This window comes from Vitis riparia, chromosome 18 (genome assembly GCF_004353265.1).
Source record: "Vitis riparia cultivar Riparia Gloire de Montpellier isolate 1030 chromosome 18, EGFV_Vit.rip_1.0, whole genome shotgun sequence".
NCBI lineage: Eukaryota > Viridiplantae > Streptophyta > Magnoliopsida > Vitales > Vitaceae > Vitis > Vitis riparia.
This window is the reverse complement of record NC_048448.1, coordinates 962,344-982,575: the sequence shown is the minus strand read 5'-3', so window position 1 is coordinate 982,575 and position 20,232 is coordinate 962,344. Positions and strand designations below refer to the sequence as shown.

General features: G+C 34.9%; 3 protein-coding genes across 3 annotated transcripts; 1 reads left to right on the top strand and 2 right to left on the bottom strand.

The window, feature by feature from the left end:
• The first annotated feature begins 2,099 nt into the window (after nt 1–2,099).
• LOC117907768 (carboxypeptidase A6) lies at nt 2,100–6,864 on the top strand. The gene is made up of 11 exons (XM_034821416.1): nt 2,100–2,503; nt 2,757–2,814; nt 2,911–3,021; nt 3,252–3,389; nt 3,837–3,906; nt 3,992–4,047; nt 4,323–4,448; nt 5,123–5,262; nt 5,952–6,024; nt 6,114–6,188; nt 6,284–6,864. Exons 1-11 carry the CDS (start codon nt 2,358–2,360, stop codon nt 6,599–6,601), a joined length of 1,311 nt encoding a protein of 436 aa, XP_034677307.1. The 5' UTR covers nt 2,100–2,357; the 3' UTR covers nt 6,602–6,864.
• Nucleotides 6,865–7,008: 144 nt separating this feature from the next.
• On the bottom strand, nt 7,009–8,902 carry LOC117906662 (probable xyloglucan galactosyltransferase GT17). The gene has a single exon (XM_034819783.1). The coding sequence runs from the start codon at nt 8,719–8,721 to the stop codon at nt 7,156–7,158; it is 1,566 nt and encodes a 521-aa protein (XP_034675674.1). The 5' UTR covers nt 8,722–8,902; the 3' UTR covers nt 7,009–7,155.
• Nucleotides 8,903–14,472: 5,570 nt separating this feature from the next.
• Nucleotides 14,473–19,930, bottom strand: LOC117906661 (pentatricopeptide repeat-containing protein At5g42310, chloroplastic). The gene is made up of 5 exons (XM_034819782.1): nt 18,046–19,930; nt 16,780–16,932; nt 16,596–16,667; nt 15,152–15,354; nt 14,473–14,894 (listed from the first exon to the last, which is right to left on the bottom strand). Exons 1-4 carry the CDS (start codon nt 19,795–19,797, stop codon nt 15,244–15,246), a joined length of 2,088 nt encoding a protein of 695 aa, XP_034675673.1. The 5' UTR covers nt 19,798–19,930; the 3' UTR covers nt 14,473–14,894; nt 15,152–15,243.
• Nucleotides 19,931–20,232: the final 302 nt, after the last annotated feature.

The window sequence follows — 20,232 nt, the reverse complement described above, 5'->3', positions numbered from 1 at the left end:
ATCTTTAATAAATCATCTACCAATCATACCCAACTTCAAATTTTCAAATTAAAAAAAAAAAAAAAAACCTTAAGCTCAAAATAAAAATAAATAAAAACAATTACTGAATATGGTAGAACACATTTTTTTTTCAATGATAAAACGATTTTTAATTGGTCATCAATTTTTTGTATGGTACTAAATTCAGTACCATATGGTGACCTTCAATTTTATGGATTGCATACAAATTCCAAACTAGGCTACGTTATCTCTAAATCGTTTCATTTTATTTTTTTAACGTCAAAAGTAACTGCATACCCTAAAATGGGAATCTCAAATCTAGATTCTAGACTATCGACCTTGAATACGGTTTCCTAAACCAATGACCAATCAAAATGTTTTATTAAATAAATTTTATTATTTTGTCCTTTCTTATTTTTAAAATGAAGGAAAAAAATAACATTAGTAGATAGCCACTTAACTTTGCCAATTAAGTCAAAATCAGCCGCTCTTGGGTTAGTCATATGCCCAACTATAAAATCGTTAAAAAGGTTTATTTAAAACATAAATTATATTAATTTACAGTTCAATTGGTTAGATTAACCTGATTCGATTTCCAAATCATTGATTGTAATAGGTTAATATCAGGAAGCACATTATTAAAAATGATTGATTAAGTGTTTCAAATGGGCCCAAAATCTCATAGGCGGGACTTTCTTGTTACGATGATATTAAAAAAAATTCTCAACCCTAATGTAAGACTCTGTATAAGTATTCTTATTGGCTCCACAATCTCATGTAAACCATGACATCCTTATCGTATTCCATCGAGGTGATTATGATATTTTACACCAAATAAAGAAATCATTTCTAAGACTTTATAAGTAGTAGATTTCTAATGATAGTGTGAACATTTTAAAATCATAAAAGTTGTTAGGATTAATTATGATGTATAACACTTTACAAACACAGTAATCACGTTAAGGGAGATGAATGAAATTAACTTTTTATTTTAAATATAAAATTTATTATAGTACATGTAAATGGTGTGCAATTATTTTAATAAAGGATATCGATTAACAAACATTTTTAAGTTTAAATTAGGTTTTCATTTGGATAGTTGAATTCAATTTGTGGTTAATTTGAACCTAATCCAAATTAATAAACACTCAATAATCTCACCCTATTGGGGATATCCATCGTAAATCCAATTTAATCATTTTTTTTTTTCAAGTTCAAATTAGTCAAGTTAAACTAATAATAGTAGGTTTATATGAGCAAATTTTAGTTTAGGTTGAACCATAATAATTTTTTTTATTAAATGATATCATATTTAAAGACAACAATAATAATAAAAATAAAAATAAATGAACGTATAAATATAAAAATTGAAAATATATGATATTTTTCTTTAAAATGATTTTAAAAATAATATAAAATAACTATAATTATATTATAATATAAATTATAAATATTATAAAAACATTAACTCAATGTCACGTTACTTTGAATCATTATTTAAGTCAAGCTTGATCAAGTATATACAATCTATAAGGATAACATCGGGATGGGTTTGGGATGAGTCACCCTTATTCTAACTCCATCTCATTTATTTATACATATTCTCATCTCCATTTCATTTTCTATACTCGCTTTGTTGCACTTGCAAATATTTTTCAAAATTTTTCATTTTAAAATTTAAAATTTTATTATAATTTATAATTATATGAATGAAAACTATTATAAATATTTATAATTTATTTTTATGAAAAGTATTTATTTATATTTAAAAAGTCAAAGCATTAAAAATAAATAAATAAAGTAGGACAAACGTGTATGCGAACCTACCCTGTCCAAAGTTTGTAAAAATTTCTCAAACTCATTTTTATCCTATTTATCTTTATCCCAAACCCTTTTGATTTGGGCGAGACGGTGCCCAAAAAACCCACCCGGGTCCTTAATCTGATGATTTTCGAACGGATTTTACTCCAAAGAAAATAAAAGCGAAAATGCCGAAGCCGTGGAAGGAAGAAAAACATCGTGGAAATATCACAACCTCGTAACATACACACACTTGTCAATAATGTCGTATAAATCATTTGCAGTCTTTAATTAGATTAATGTGTAGTTGGATGCATCGAAAATAAACAAGAAAGGGAAAAAAAGTATAAAATGGAGAAGCATGCGACTGGCATCCGATCTATGCCGGAAAATCACAACCGTTGAAGGTGCAAAATCAAAGACAACCTGACAAGTCTTTCTCTCTCTATGATTCGAAGTCTTCGTTCTATTCGTTATTCCCACTGTTCAAAATCTGGGAAACAGCCAACAAATTCAGACGAGATGAAGTGAAATGAAAAAATCAGCTCAGATTTCAGATGGGTTGTCTCCTTTCTCTCTCAAATCCGTTGCGACAGTTCTTTTTTCCGCTGGTGTTCTTTGTTTTTTTCTCACCTGTTAATGGCAAGGATAATCTGACTCCACCTTCCTTTACGCCCATCAATGGCGATCTTTACCATTCCAGGTATTCAATTTTTGTTTTTATTTTATTTTTCTTTGGGTTCTTGGTTGCTGAATTGAGGGTTAGTTGTGAATTCGATGGTTTTTTGGAATAATTGGGAAGAAAATCTGGATGGGGGAGGAGAAGGTTGATTTTAACCGTTTGCTTGCTGAGAAATTGTGGGGAAAATGAAAAGGGAATAGGGTTGTGGAATCTTGGGTTTTTCATTATCTGGGGCCTGGGAAATTTTATTGGAGGGTTCTGTGAAATTTTGCAGTGGGCTTTTGATGGAAGAGATAAGCAACTTGGTCCATCGGCACCCAGATAAATTCACTGTAAGTGCTTTTATTCTTGATGTGACTATTGTTTTCTTCCCTTTTCTTGATTCATTGCTCTTGTGTTTGGGCTCTGATGATTTATAAATGAAATAGATGGAAACAATTGAAACTGGAAATCAAGGCTACAAAGCGGAGGTCACAGTAGTTACTTATTGCCGAAATAGGAAAGAGATTGATGACAGGTCAAAGTTTCGGATCCTTCTTGTAAGTACAGGACATTTTCATGGTGTCGGTTTATATTTGAAGAAACCAATCATTGAGTTTGATTCATTGTTTATATAATTTGTTCAATTTGCAGTTTGTAAGTTGATAAATTACAAAAGACAGATTAAAAAGTACTTTGCAGGCCTTATTTTCAAATTTACATGTAGTGGATAGAATATCTCAGATTGGTATTTGCTGGTTTTTTTGACAGATGATTCCTTGTCTTCCAGAGTTTTGGGCAGCATGGGAGGGAGCTTATTACATCTGAACTTGCATTGCGGGTCCTATCAGTATTGAGCGAAGAACAGTTTCTACCCAACATGGATCCGATTTCTTTAAACAGCACACTCGATAAGCTTGTCATAAAGGTAATTTTTATTTGATCACTGCAATAGTTTCTTTCCTAATGTATTAGTATACATTGATGGAGCTGGATTTTGTTTTTCAACACCACCCCTTTACCCCGTCTGCTTGTCTCCCTCGTTCACTAGCTTTGTAATTTTATTGAACTAGAGTTTATGGAGTTCTAAATCTTGCCTATGGTGGATATCAATGTCCAATTGCATTATAATTTGATGGAATTTAACACCATTTACTTTGTTTTTATTTATAGGGTCAATTTCCTTTACATTTTTAGGACACCATTATAAGCTTGAGGCTTTTGGGTTTCTCTGTTTTTCACGTTTATTTCTTTGTATCTTACACCACATATTGATCTTTGGTACATGATTAATATATTGGGAAGTCTGAAACGTGTCTGAGCCAGTGAAGAACTTCGGTAATACTTGGAATGCTAATCTCTGATGATTTATCAGGTGGTGCCAATGGAAAATTTGAATGGACGCAAACTTGTTGAAGCAGGAGAACTCTGTGAGAGGAGAAATGGTGCTATGTCTTACTTTTTTGTCCTTAAACACAATATTTGATGGCTTGGAAATTTATGGATTACTCATGTTCAATTGTGTGGCAGGGAGAGGTGTTGATCTCAATCGGAATTGGAGTGTAGACTGGGGCAAAAAGGAGAAGGTTTGTTATGCATTCATTTACTTACATTTTTAAAGCTTTATTGGTTATACTGCAGTACTTACAGTAGATATGCTGGGAGCAGATCCACTTAAAAATGATTTACAGTGAACTAGTGCATTCATAATTGTAAAAGTTTTTCCATCCATCTCTGTATTAATCACTTAACCATTTAAATGTTGTTTTGCAAATTCAGTGTTATGTTGTTTGGTGGTGGGACTTTTCCGTTCTTTTTCTTTTATCATTTAATTTTTCTTCCTCTGATTCTTTAATTATAGGATTATGATCCATATGAAGAAAATCCTGGAACTGCTCCTTTTAGTGAGCCTGAGACTCAAATAATGCGGAAACTCTCCATATCATTTGATCCACATATATGGGTTAATGTGCACTCTGGAATGGAGGTAAATCATGCTAATTTTCCTGTTAGTGTCCCATGTTGCTGTTTGCAGTGTTGATTTTTGACTTTAAGGTCCTATATTATTAGCCCTGTTCAGTCTCTGCTCAAGATCCCAGCCATTTCCAAATGGAGGAAGTTGAGGTTGGCCGACTTTAAGTTTAGATCCAGCTTGACATTAGTTTAACCAAGCCAATCTCAAACCATTGATTTCTCAGCTTGACTTAATCTTGACACATAGTATGGTTTCATTGTAGAAAATGGATTTAGAGGCACTGGCTTGGGATAATTCTATTTTCTTATCATACTTTTGGCTGATTAAAAGGAACAAATAGGGGTAGATTGATGAATTCATTTATTTTTTAAAATTAATATTTGTGTTAAGTTGTTGACAAGATGTTTTGTCTTGATGCCATCAGAGAGTTGGAGATTGAGTTGATTGTCAATAGGAACTTTTGTTACTGATGAGATATGAAGTAGCCACATCCTGTTATTGACAAATATGTGTTAAAAAGTATTTGGTTATTTTGTAACATTTTTCTATCATATTCTGGTCGGTTGTAGCCGATGGGTTTTCTTTTATATTTTGTGAGTGGGTTTTTCTTGTTTTCCTTTTTGTATGGGTTGTTTGTTATATACCTTCGGTGTTCCTGTTCTTACTATTAACTCTTGATTTTTCAGGCTTTATTCATGCCATATGACCACAGAAACACAACCCCTGATGGATTGCCTTCACAACAGATGAGGCGGTTGCTTGAAGAACTGAACCATCTTCACTGCCAAGACCATTGCATGATTGGATCAGGAGGAGGCTCTGTCGGGTTTGTATCCCTGATACTGAGAACCATATGATTATGAAAGCATAACAATTAACAACCTTCTGATCCAAATGGGGTTAAGGCCAATGTCAATTCAAACCTAGAAATCTTTCACTTTAGGACTCAACTTGACCTTTTGGGTCCAATGTAGGCTCGTAGATCACTTTTGCATATTAGTCAGTGGCATTGTTGTTGAACTCTATAAAGCTAGTTCAAGACAAGTAACAAGCTTCTGGAGAAGGATTGATCCTGGTGCCCCCTGGTGTGATACCTGAAATATAGAGGCAATGAGAGCCTCATTTCTCATTCAGTGCCTTTATACTAGGGCTTGTCCAGGAACCAAGCTGTAGGGCTATTAGGTCGGGCAATCTTCAGGGGTCATAGAGCTGGGCAGGCTGTTAGTTACGTACCAGGTGGTCCTTGTCCTTTCTGTGTTATGCTAGTACTGCTAATCTGCCACCCGCATAGTGACACAAAGGACAGGAAGAGTGAAACCAGTAGCTGGTTAGCACCGACAACTTTGTAGATAATATCAAGGGTGTACCACTTTTACCAGTTCTTACTTCTCATAATAATGTTGTATAATCCAAGGCCAATTTGGAACTCGAAATAACAAAACCTTTTACAATTTGAACATGTTCATTGTTTTGAAAAACATTTAAAATTTGACCTACAATATGTGCTTGAATCAGATATCTGGCTCATGGGACAGCGACAGATTACATGTATGATGTTGTAAGGGTGCCCATGGCTTTCACCTTCGAGGTTCGTGAAATGCAGCGTCTTTCTTTACTGTTATCGATTGCAGCACTCTTACATATGATGGTTCCTTGTCTTTTATGCATTCCCTGCAGATTTATGGAGATGGAACAGCGTCTTCAAAGGACTGCTTCAAAATGTTTAACCCCATTGACCTCACCACCTTCAATGTACGTCATTTTACTAGTGAAAAAAAAAACTTCTCTTCTTCCAGGAAAAAAGTACAATAATTGTTTCATAATCACCCATTAATTTCCGGTTTCAGAGAGTTCTCAATGACTGGTCTGCTGCATTCTTTACTATCTTCAAGATGGGGCCGCAGCAGCTGCAGAAAAAGCATTCAAAACCTTCAACGACCAATTCTGAGAAGTGGGTGTCCATAGATGAGTACCTTGACGGGTATTTAATGGAAAGGAGAAACAGATATGGGAAGAAGGTGGAGGTTCTGGAGTTTGGAATGCAGGAGATAAGAACATATTTCAGGCTGTTCATGTTATCATCAATTCTGTTGCTGTTCATGTTCTGTTCCAGAATTTCAAAGAGCAAGTGCAGTAGGCCAATTGTTGCTGTCATGCCCATCTGATCTCCGTTTGAAGACACAGATAGACCCAAGGAGGAAAAGAAAAAAGGGAAAAAAAAAAAAAAAAAAAAAAACCTTGGGATAGTATAATTTATTAACCCATGAGATTATTTGTGCGTCCCTCTGGCATACCCTTGTTTTGTAACACCAGAGCTGTGAGAGACATGTACCTTAGATTATTTATTTATTTAAGTGCACGCTATAGAGATAACTTTTTCCCCTTTTTTTTTTTTGGCCTATAATGAAATTATTCCCTTTTCAGTTCTCACCCTTTATTTATTTATTATTTATTTATTTTTATAAAATAAAGTTAAAAGAATTATTTAAATGTTTGTTGGTATTTGGTATCATGAGTTTATAAAGTTAAAAAATTATATTTTTTTATAATGACATAAATAATAAAATAATAATAATGTTTAAACAAAGTAATTATCATTTATCAAGTACACATATTTTTTGTATGAAGGTGCTTTCAACCTAACTTCCAAACGCACCCTTAATTATTTTTCAATGATGAGAGTCATGTGCAAACATTAACTAATTCATTGGAAAAAATCTCAATGGACCGTCACGCCATGTCCTCGTAACTTGGACTTCACGTAATCGGACAATTTCCCCAGTGCAACATCGACGGCGTCGGTGAAACCGAAATCACTACTGTTTGGGTGAATATACGTGAGATTTGGAATCAAATTTATGACTCTGTTTCTCATTTTCTGTATTTGATCGTTTGGAATCTTCAGAAGTTCAGCTTCTATGCTGGGGTTCTCGTTTCCGATGAAGACGGAGTAGGTGGTGTGGTCGGCGGGGAGAAACCATGAGTACTGAGAATACGCTGTGTGGGGTGAGACAAAGACCGGGATACAACCGGCGAGAAATGAGTCGAAGGTGGATCGTCGCGTGAACGAGTCGCCGGGGGCTTGGATGCAGAACTCCGACTGGGTCATGACGTTGAGCACCTGAGTTGGCTCGTGGCATTGACTCGCTCCGCTGCCGCATTTCAGGAGGTGGCACCGTGTTGACTCGGCGCACTGTTTTATGATCTCGTCCCTGATCGCCGCCTTCTCCACGCCATTCCTCGGAGCCCCGATAAAAGAGAAGAGGTGGAGTCGGCGCTGCAGCCGCATACGGTTCTGCCACGTCAGGATCTCGTCGGACGTGGAGGGGTGGAAGTAGGAGGGATAGGGGATGCCGTACTGGTTCGAGCCTTCCCATGGGTGTCTTTCCACGGTCAACACCGACATGTTTTTGACAGGTGGCAGATTCAGGAGACGGTTTGCTCCAAAGTCAGTGCCACCGTCGGTTCTCATGAAGTCCCACGCCGTCCTCCCCAGCGCCAAGAAGTGGTCCGCACCGTGATTCCGCCGCCACCACCGCTGTCGGTGGATATACTCCACCAGTTCCACCGCCAAAGCATCACGCGCCGCCACGTTACTCTCCCGAAACTTGCTCGATGCGTGGAGTCCTCCGTAAAATGGCACGTAGAACAAGTCCGCCTTCTCCGGATCGCGCGTGCGACATGGATGGTTCTCCATCCGCGCGTGAAATATCATCTCCGCGATGAACTGGTGGGTCGCGAACCAGCTCGACCCCATCTCCAAAATCGGCTGCCCAAGTCCACAGTTCGCCACGTGTGGACACATATCCGTGTACACATTCAGGCGGCGGCACTCCTTGAGGAGACCAATGTTGAACTTCGGCGGCAGTTCATAGACGTACACCAACACCGACTCTTTCTCCGCCGGCTTCACCTGGGCTTTCTCCACCCGCTTCACCTGCCCCTTCTCCGCCTGTTTCCCCTGCGCCTTCTCCGCCGGTTTCACCTGCACTTTCTCCTCCAGTTTCACTTGCACCTTCTCCGCCGGCGGATTTTGCACATGACTATTCGAATTCTGAATAATGTGAGGAGAAACGGCCGGTTTTGTGGAGGAAAACCAGAAGAAAAGCAGAAGAAACCAGATGGTGAGAAAGAAAAAGAGATAGAGACCGTATTTGAAGTGGGGTTTCACGACACTCGCGACATGGGTGTCTTTGTCTTTGTCTTTGAAGGTGTAACCCTGATAACCATCCGTCCCCGGCGTCTGTGGAACTGAAGACAGAGATGGGTGCTTTCTGGAAGACATGGAACACGAGAAAGAAAGAGTGGGGTTGGTGGAAGATAGACTTTCATGATATTAGAAATTTGGAAGTGATCGAGAGGGGAGACTTGATGCTTTGAAAAAGAAAAAGAAAGAGAAAGGAAAAAAAAACCATGTTAGCGTCAAATCATCAGTATAGTGATTGGTGCATTAACTAGGACCAGTGTCCTGAAAGAGGGTTAGACAAGGAGGACAGGTTGAATAAAGACAAGAGTCCGGCGCAATTGTGGCGTTAAACACGTGTGCGAGTTGTCAATTGCAGCAACGCTGTGAATGGGACATGCACATGGGTTCCTTAATCGTCGTCTTAAATTTTTATTTGACGGCCTGCAATGTTTAAGATTAAATGACCGATCAAAATATCCCATCTCGATATGAAGTATCCCGAGGATTCAAGAAGCATTATTTAACGCTAAGATGCGTTTTGTTTATCAAAAATTAATGGGATGGTATGGATTTTCAAATTTCGAAGAATCTCAAATTTTTAATTAGAATTTAACATGTGATTGAATTAGAATTTAGCACTATTTAAAAGCTTTTGTTTTAAATTAATATACAAATAGTAAAAGATGAAAGTATTATTCATGAAAACGTTATAAGTGGATTCACCCTTTAAAAACATAAAATGATATAACAAATAAATTATTTTTATTAATTTTATATTATGATTCTTATTTATTATTTTTTATTTTTTATATTAAGCATTTAACCTCAATAGTTTTGAATTTAGACTCAAATGGTCATAATTTGACGGACTATAAGAGAATATGTGTTAATATTGAGATATTTAGTTGTTTTGATATATAGTTGAAACCTAAAGCTATGTTTGATTACGAGAAAGTTTGGAAAAAAAAAATGTCAAGAAAATAAAATAAGAAAAGTTGAAAAAAAAAATGTCAAGAAAATAAAATAAGAAAGGAAAATTATAAAGAAAAAAATTAAAAAAATATATATTCAAAATTAATAAATTATTTTTATGTATTACCGTAAACTTATTTTATCTATTTAATTCTTTTACATAAATATTAAAATAATTTAAATATATATAAATATTTTACTAATTTTAATGATATTTCATATTTTTCATGATATAATTAAATATGATAAAATTATTTTTTTAAATATTTTTTTTCCTTGGTATTTTTCAAGAACCAAACAAATTTAAAAATGTCACATGTTTTCTACACATGGGATCATTGCATATTAAAACAAATGATAATACATATTTATTTTTAAGATGAACGTATTATATCTTATAGATTTGAGATAATATTTTCCGGTTCCTTCAAATCCGAAAACATGTGATACCAAGTATTCTTTGGTGGTTGACTATTTTTTAGTGGGACTGTATTTCTATTTTTCTTAAACTTGCTGGAGAAACATGTGATATCTTATAGGGTTATTTACTACAGGCGCTGTTGTTGAATCATTGGAGTCATTACAAAGAAGTTTCTACTAAAGAGAGGCTATTGACTTTTATTAAAGGTGGGCATGGTGGTAAAAATACTATTCATGACCCAATTTCCCTTTATTCCTCATTGAATAAGACTTGACCATATAGTGGATGCTTGGAAGAAGGGGGCCTGTGCGTGCCCACTTGTGAATGGGAGAATTGGTCAAGTTAGGTGGGAACTCAATGCAAATAGGTAGGCAAATTGATTCCCAAATGAGACACATCACACTTATTCTAAGGAAAAAAAACAACAAAAGTAAATGGTTCCTTCTAACTTTACACTATACTCCAAAAATATTTTATATATTCGTACCAACTACTTAGAATAAATCATGTCACTCATGCGAATGACTTGTCAAACAAAGGCCCAAACCGACAGGGCCACCTGCTCTATGTGTATGCTGACATACTCTCTATCGCAATACAACACGAAACATAAGATTAATGAATGTATGAGTCGTTGGCCATGTTCCACCAAATCATAAAATAATTATGGATCCAAATTAATATCCAACTTATAAAATCCTGAACTCATTCTTCTTAAGATTCCGATTTTATTATTGTTATTATATGATATTATAATTCATTTTTTTTTCTTTTTTTTGGCTATTTGATATAAAGTACACCTCAAGAGGCAAAAAATGATATTATTAGTCCAAAGGTTCTCTTAATCAAGTTTTAATGATAATAAATCATAATTAAGTTATTAATTGATTTGAATTATAAATAATCTCATATATTAATTTAAAAATTTATCAAAAACCCTAATGGATACAAGATCAGGACGTTTAGAAGACCTTTAATAATAGGAAACAAATGTAAGATAAATGTATGGGTGCACTTAGGGTTTACATATCATTTCATGTATCTTTCAAAAATTCGGTTTATTTTTTAAAGTTTTATTTCCATCAAAACCCGAGTTTTATCAGATGGATCTTAGACAAATTACTTCAAAATTAGCATATAAATAGAGAGCTCCATTTCATTTATGAGATATAGAACACCTGCATTTATTTGTCTACCCACTTATTATTGCCTTAAAAGCTCTCATTTCTTTCTTGGTGCATTAAATCTTCACTTGCATATCATTTAGTGCACATTTGTGATTCATCCTATATTTGATTTGTATTTGAGCTACTATTGAGTTAGATTGAGAGAAGTTCATTATTGTAAATTGAGTGTTAAAACTTTCAAGTGAGTTAAATCTTGAAAAGATTGTGTAAGAGTCCATTGAAGTTATAATTCAAATGTAAAGGAAATTAGAAGCTTGGTCGAAGTTTCAAGCTAGTGGAACCCTCATTCGGTTAGAAGCTTGAAGAGAGTGGACATAGGTTAGGAAGTGTCGAACCATTATAAAATCCGAGTTGATTTCTCTAAAAATAATTTTTAAAAACTCAATTCACCCCATCGTAGGTATTTTTCTCATATAAGATCAACCTTTATTTTCTCAAATATTTTAATTTGAAGTGTGGTGGTTGGTAATTGGCCGGATGAGTCTTTTTGTCAACTATGACTTCAATGTTTACTTCATGTGCATCTACTGGTTCCAATAAATCTATGGACAAGATAATTTAGCTAAAGGCTAAAGTGAAAGTTTTAGATAGGAATGAATAAGCACAAATCCCTTTATAATCTAAATTTTCATTTTTTAAAATTTTCTTTTACATTTATGTTTAGTTCCAAAAAATATAAAGAAAGAAAAACGATTTTTTCATGGTTATCCTATAAAAAATATAAAAGAAATTTAAATATGATTAAAACTAGTTAAAAATTTATGTATTTTAAAATTATTTAATATTTATATCAATTAGTTAAAATAAGTAAAATGAATTTAAAGTATAAAATAAAAATAATTTATCAAATTTTAATCTATTTTTTATGTCATTCTATTTTTTATGTCATTCTATTTTTTCTTTGTATTTTTTTCACTTGCATTTTTCCTTAAATATTTCCGGAACTAAAAATAGCCTTAAGCATTGTAGAATAAAAGATAAATCATTTGCAAAAGACAATAATTTTAGCTGAAAAATCATCTACAACATTTTCTTTGATACAAAAACATGAGACTTAGAAATTATAGAGTACAAATCCACTATTAAAGGGAAAGTATACAAATTTATTTTATAACTACTATCTTGAAGTCTTGTCCTTGAGTATTTGTACTAATCTTCACATTTGCAACGCAGTATCACATTTGTTCCTATTGAGTACCTTAACTCCTCGAAGGGATGCATAACTCTCTCACAAACCTGAAAATGAGAATTGCAAATAATCTAAGAGTAGTGTGATACAAAAAAAAAAAAAAAAAAAAAGACTACATTCTTGAAGTTAAAAAATAAATGTTTTAATTAGAAATAAAAAAAATAAAAAATGAAAAGTTGGATAATTTTATCTCAAACATGTTTGAGCGCTTGGAGGGACTACTTGAATTGCTCTAGCTAGCTTGAGCTACTTTTACTAGCACTCGAATGCAACGCTTGAGCCCTTGAGCACTTGACCATTTTTTTTTAATTAAATATTTATAATTAATTAAAAAAAAAACCTAAAGTCCACTCTATGCTATATTTTAACCAAATTAGCCTCTCTTTTTTTCCAATCATTTTATATTTACTTGTAACATTCTCAATTGATCATGTAACAACCTTGAGTTTAAACAAATTAAAAAATTAAACATAAAAAGTTAAAAAATCATAAGCAACTATGAATGAAATAAAATTGTCAAACTTAAATTAAGGTAATGTTTGTTTTTTTGGCTTTTTGTTAAAAGTAATTTGTTTTCAGAATTTAAGTTGTTTGTTTTCTATTTTTTTGTGACTTATTATAAATTTTTTATTAAACAGAAAAAACCAAAATATGTAACTTTTTTAAAATAGAAAAAATAATATATTGGTTTTTTTTTTTTACTTTTTAATAGTTAATAGAAATAAAATACTATAAAAACAAACAACCTAATATTTAACACTATTAAGCATTAAGGTTCTATTTAGAATTAAGTAAAAAAATAAATACCACCTAAGTAACTTAATGCTCTAACATAAACAAAAAAATATTAAATTTTTTTATCTTATGTGGTTATTGATTGGACCATCAATTAATTTGTGAAAAATAATGTAGATTTTAACTTTAATAAGAACCAATTTAGAAGTGATTTTAATTAAAGCATTTTTAATTTATAACATTTTTATTAAAAAAATATTTTATGAAAAATCACTTCAACCATGTTTGATTTTAAAAAAAGTATTAAGGAAAAAAAAGTGATTAAAAATTTCTCTTATTAGTTATGAGAAATATGAAAAAATAAATAAAATATAATAAGGATTAGTTAAAGTATTTTAAATTATTTGATTCTTATATATAAAAAGTAAAAATAATTCTTAAAAAATATATAAATAATTTATTAATTTTAAATCTATTTTTTTATTCAATACACGTTTGGATATAAATAAAATAGTATTTTGATAGTATTTTCAATCATGTATTATATATGATAAAAAAAAAAAAAAGGATTTTTTGAAGACATATCTACTAAATCATTGCTCGTGAACGACTTCAAGTGATTATATAAATGTTTATAAATTTTATTTATTTACATGAAAAAGGCTTTCAAATGTTAAAGGAAATACTTTTAACCCTCTCAAACTCACTCATAATCTGGTCTTTAAACCCTAGTTGATTACTAGCTTTGTTACATCTCGTGGGACATTGACCCTAGATGTGATGTTTTTAATGCAAGGCCACATACATTTTGGTAATGGGTGAAACTTGTACTTAGAACATTAAAGAGTTGGGTCCTTTGACCCTCAATTAGAAGAGGCTTTTCCCATTGAAAGTCAAGATATAAGGTTATTTAATTGAACAAATATCATGGCTTCAACTTTAACAGACGTATCTGAAGTGGGTGGTTCTCTTCTCTATGAGTCCGAATGATGGGTAGTGAGACCGTGAGAAAGAGAGAAGAGAGTCGAGGTGGTGGGAAACAAGACTTCAATGGCGTTGGAAGCGAGGAGAGTTGATAATGTTTAAGAATCCATGAAAACTCACATACCATAGAAAACCCAACCTCAAGTTGGGTTTGACGTGGGTCAGAACTCAGAAGGTAATCAAATTGCAGACCTAAAAATATGAGGACTTAGGGCAAATTGGTAATCAAAATGCTTCCCTGACCAGACAACATGTTTATTCCATAGAAAGAAAAGTAAAAAACACAAACTAATGGTTCCCTCTCGTCTTTACACTGTACTTGAAGATAAAAATATATGCATGCAGGCTTGCAGCCATAACCATTCCCTACCAACAACAATGAATAAATTATATTACTCATGTGTATGACTCGTCCAGCAGAGGTCCAAGGCCACCGGCCTTTCTGATATTCTCTCCATTACAAAACAACCCAAGAAATAAAATTAATGAATATATGAGTGCATGGTCGATGTTCCACAACATGATACAGTAATGATTGAGATTGATGCAAATATGATAGAAGACACAGGCATGCACCTGAGCTGCATTGTGTCTATTTCCTTTGGTGCATGTGGGAAAATTATATTACATACTAAATTGAGATGGGGGTTTGGTGTTTGGTTCTTCAATCTTCAAATCCTTCCATGTGTTTCTGTTTCCGGTATTTTCTTGCCCTGTTTCCAGAATTCTGAACATAGTTGATCTTGGAATTGGATTTTTCTTTCTTCAGTTACAACAACAACTCCTGCAAAGCAGCAAAAGAAGAATTCAGTCCATAGAGAAAGGTTTGGTATAGCCTTCATATTGGATGATGATAATGCTGTGTAAGACAAAGATGATAATGTCTTCTTTGGGATATTTTACAAGCCTTCTTGTATGTCAACAAAATTTGAACTTTTAGAAAATTGGCTTCTTTGGTTAGGGGTAAATATAAGGTCAAAACCGAATTTTAAAACCTTGCATGACATAGGAACATAGCAGCTAAGGATCGGCAACACCAACCTCAAATGGACCACCATTGACTAGACCAAACATGGCATTTAATTTTAGTCCTGTGGTTTGCTTTGATTGGATGACTTGACTCTGCTTGTCAACTATGATTTTAGTGTTCGCTCCATGTATCTGAGAGCAGACCGCAACATTGCTCTGGCTTTCCTATCTGGAGTACACCCAGATAGAGTCATTTCTTCATACACAGCTGGAACCTGAAAATTGAAATACAAACCATTTAGGGTCAAATTCATTTCAATATCGCGTTTAATTTAAACACTGAATATATTGATCATAGACATAAAGAAGCAATAAACATGGTATCATTCTTTCTTTAATACAATGGTTTCTTAGCTAGACCTCAGGAGATTTGATGGAGCAAGGTGAGTCAAGTAACAGCTAAGGGCATTGAAAATGTTTGATGCATACTCATAATCAAAAGTCTATCCAATCACATATACTCAAGCTTTAAAGTTTACTATGTACCAAAGTATAAAAAAGGGGGCTTCTGGAATCACAGAATATTCATTCTTTGAGCAGAAGGGATTGCATGGGTTTAAAGCTTAACCACTTTTGGATGATCTGTGAATCCAAATTTCAATACAAAATGAGGAAAAGGCAGCTGGGCCCCCACATGCATTCCAAACACAAGTTGGAATAGTTTTAAGTGGAACTAAGCCCTGCTCTGCCAAAAAACATGGCTTGTATTCGTGTTAGCTTCTGTTGTACAAAAAAGACTGAAATGTACCCCTTTGGGTTTTATCAACAAGAATTGTCACAAAACATGATAATTGAACAGCTAGATCATGCCACCAACGCAACGCCAGTGTCTCACAAGAATATGACATGCACATGACAGCAAGCACAGCATGAACTAGAATCCCTCGATAGCTAGGTTGGTAAGCTTTTCAAAAACTGGTATGCTCAGTTGTGAACCACTTGGGATCAGGTACATTTTTACCATTCAGCTCTATCTGAAGCTATGTCCCTCCATTAAATCTTTGGCAATCATGTTGTTTCTCACTTTGCTTATCTCTTGTTCTTTCAGTGCCCTAAACTCGAATTAAATAACTCTGCCCTATACCGACTCATTCATAGGTTTTCTCAGAGCAATCACATTGCTTCCTTAACTTCTCTTATTTAGTTATTGATGCAAACTCTACAGAGATAAACAAAAATATCAAGTAGACAGAAAAAAGAAAAAAAGAAAAAAAAAAGGACTAGAACTTAAATCATTGGAACAAGGCAGGAAACACCAAAAACAGAAGTAACAGTATTAACTTGGATAGGTAGAAAATGAAGTATATAATAAATAAGGAAAAAACTAACCAGCATAGAGAGGATGATTGAAAGATACAAAAAGCACAAATAGAAAAAATCCATTGGGAAAGCAGTTGAGAGTTGTCATTTCTGGTCTTTGAAATTAGGAAGAACGACAGAACAAGTTTATCAGTACCTTGTCAAACTTCTCAACCCGAATTAGAGCTTTCATGAGTGTAGTATATGTAACAACATCTGGCTTCAAGTCCTGAAAATTGGAGCATCAAATGGATATCCATAAGATGGAAAAACAAAGAATGTGTATAAACAAGAAAAAGAGAAAGAAGATTGGTAAATTAGTGTTTGGGACAGTAACTTACATTTTCCTTCATGTACTGCAACACAGAAAAAGCTTCAGCATCCCTTCTATCCTCACCAAATGCATTGATTAAGGAGTTGAGAACCAACACACTGGGCTTTAGACCATCTGCTCTCATGACCCTAAATGCATTTATTGCTTGCTCAGACAAACCCTATCAAAAAATGGAATGAAAAATTGTTCATGCTCACAAACAATATTATACATGAGAAGATAAATCTGACTATAAAAGTAAGATTGGAGGGACTAAAGTAATATGCAGAGTATTTCAACCCAGCAGCTCATTCACCTGTGAACTCCTATTGTCCTGTTCTTGGACTCCCCATCCACCCCAAAACCTACAGTCTGTTTTTCTTTCTTTCTTTTTTTTTTTTAATTATTTATAGCCATATACAAAACTAACTTTTAAGCTCAGCTGAAAATTGTTGAAGGAAGCACAAATTCTTTCAAGCTCCTTGAGATTATGGTGCACCAAGCATCTACTTGAACTTTCTCCTTTTATTCTGTGCTTACCAAGACATGGGCTGGTAACTATGTAAATGAAGTTGAAAATTGCTGACCTAAAGCTTCCATGATCCAATACCCTTAAATCTCTGTTCTGGGCAACAAATATGTCAATCAAGTCCGGAATTTCTTATTAAAGCTTCCATGATGATAAAACACTAAAAGATCAGTGTCACAACATTAAGAAGCCTACTAAAGTGACTTGATGAGTAATTGAGCATATCCTTTCTAATGATATGCAGATCAGAAACTATGACATATGCTTCAGTGTGACGGATAAATGGCACTGCAATCTTGGCCATGTTGATACAAGTACATGTATCATAGAGAAGAATTAAGTAACCAAGTGGTTACATTGTAATAGTGCATATATGACTGGTAGAAGTAAGTATCACCAGCTGCAATGGTAATTCCAGTTTGAGCATGTCAATGTTTGAAAAAAATTGAAACTTAGATATTCACCCCACCAAAGAATGACAAAATAGGTTCATGCAAGTAAAGCTATCAAAACAAAATTCCTTATGCACCAGCATATCTAAAAGCAGGTGTCTCCGAAAAAAATGGAGGAAAAAAAAAAAAAAACCTCTGGCTTGCATCTAATGGTTTCATGGTTAGACAAAAGATATTCGACCTCAGACTGAAATCAGTTGATCAATAGGGGATAGTTTCTCATAAGTCACTATGTCACAGGCATGCTCATTAAGAGTTGACTATTAAAGTGATCATGTAGTGAATTGATGTAAGTAATCAGGTAACAGCTTACCCTTTGTGCATATGCATTAATTAGTGCATTATACATGGTTGAGGATGGCTTCAACCCAACAGATTTCATGACCTCCAAGCACTCTATTGCATCCTTAAATCTCCCTGATTGTCCATAAATATCAACCAGTGTGGTGTATGTAACAACATTGGCCAGCAACCCCTGACTCTGCATCTTCCCCAACAAGGTCTTCACATCCTCCCATCTCTCCTGCTCCCCAAAAGAATTAATCATAATATTATATGTTGTAGTGCAAGGAGAGCACCCACTTTCCTGCATTGCCTCAAACAACTCTTCTGCTTTATTGTGGTGCCCAGACTTACAGTGACAATCTATGAGCGTATTCCATGTGACAGCATCAGGCTGTACACCCTCCATTCTCATCCGGTCAAATGTGGCCAGTGCGTGATCTAGACAATTACACTTGCCAAACGTATCGATCATCACATTGTAAAAATGCCTATCAGGGGACACCCCGCTATTCCTCATCTCCCTCAGAACCTGAAATGATTTTTGCCATTTTCCTCTATCACGATAACTTGCTAAAATTCTGCTAAAAACATAAGAATTAGGCCGTACACCACTTGCTTCCATTTCCTTCAACACAATTCTTGCGCTTTCCCACCTACCTGCATTTGCATATGCATCAATAAGAAGACTATAAGTGTGCTCATCTGGGGAAAACCCACTCCTCTCCATCTCCGACACAATGGATTCAGCATCTTTCAAAGAACCTGTTTTCACGTACCCTTTGAGAAGAGCATTATAAGCCCTTGTCCTTGGCATCAATCCACCTTCTTTTAACTCCTCAAAAATAGCCTCCGCCTCCTCTGTCCTACCAGCATTCCCCAATGCAGTTATAACTGCAACAAGAGTAGCAGTTTTTGGGCTCAACCCATTGCCCTGTACCATGGCCAGAAAGGACATTGCCCGGTTCACATCACCAGATTTCGCAAACCCCACGATTATATCATTCAAGAGCTGTCCATCAAGCTCAATCTTATCTGACTCAATCTCCGCATAAATTTTCTGCAACATTGAAGAATCACTCTTGTTAGTACGAGTCAGCGACTGAATTATGAAGCTGTAATTCACGAAATCGGATGGGTAACCATCACGGCGCATCCGAGACATCAAATTTAGGGCTTTTTCGAGGTCATCGTTACGAGCACAGGCCCCAATTAGGGCATTGTATGTCAATGGAGTTAGGGTTTGTCTTTGAGAAAGCAAGAACGCTTCGTAAAGCTTCTCGGAGCGTCCCAGAGCGTGAATAAGAATCGAGTAGAGCAACTCGTAAGAAAAACAGAGGTTGTGCCTCTCAAGCCATGTAACTAGGGAATACGCAGTTCCAATTGAGGACGAATCTGAGCATAGCGATTTAAGAAGCGAGTGCCACAGCGGAGCCGGCACGGCTCGGTAAGACTCCACGAGCTGGAACTCAGTGAAGTCCAGAGAGGTCGGAGGAGGAGACTCGACTTCGGCTCCGGAATCAGAGTCGGATTCTGAATTGGACAGAAACCGGAGCAGTGGAGTGAAGTCGTAGCGGCGGTTCGGCACAGAATTAAGGTCGCCGCTGCTGCCGTATTCGTTGAGTGGCTTGGAGAACTGAGTGGCTTCTCCAGAAGCGGTGGTGACGGCAGCAGAGGTGGTGGCGAGGAGTGGTGGCTGGAGAATGCGGTGGTCGCGGAGAACCGGAGATAAGAAATGATACGAAGGGAATCGAGTCGGAAGCGGCGCCGGCAGAAGAAGCATATTCTCCTTAGAGAGTGGAAGAGAGTTTACAGAGAGAGAGAGAGAGGTGGTTCGGAACGTGAGAAGAGAATAGTTTATCGTTTGGATATTTCTTGGAGACGACTGGTGAAGTGGGTGAAGGAGATGAAGTTGCAGATTTTTGTCTTGGCCGCGAAGTAGTGGATCTTTCAACCGTAGCCATTCGCCCACAAATTCCCACGTAGGCATACATTTAGGATTTTTTATTTTTATTTTAAAAAGGATAGATTTTATGTTTTATCATTACATTTTTGTTAACAAATACAAATGGACATTAATTTCCAATTTTACGCCTTAAAAAATAATTATTTTCGAGTTAATAATATTTTAATTATAATAAAAAAATAAATTATAATTATAAACAAGAAAATAAACTCGAAACCCTAACGGTCCAAAACAAGAAATGATATACATCTA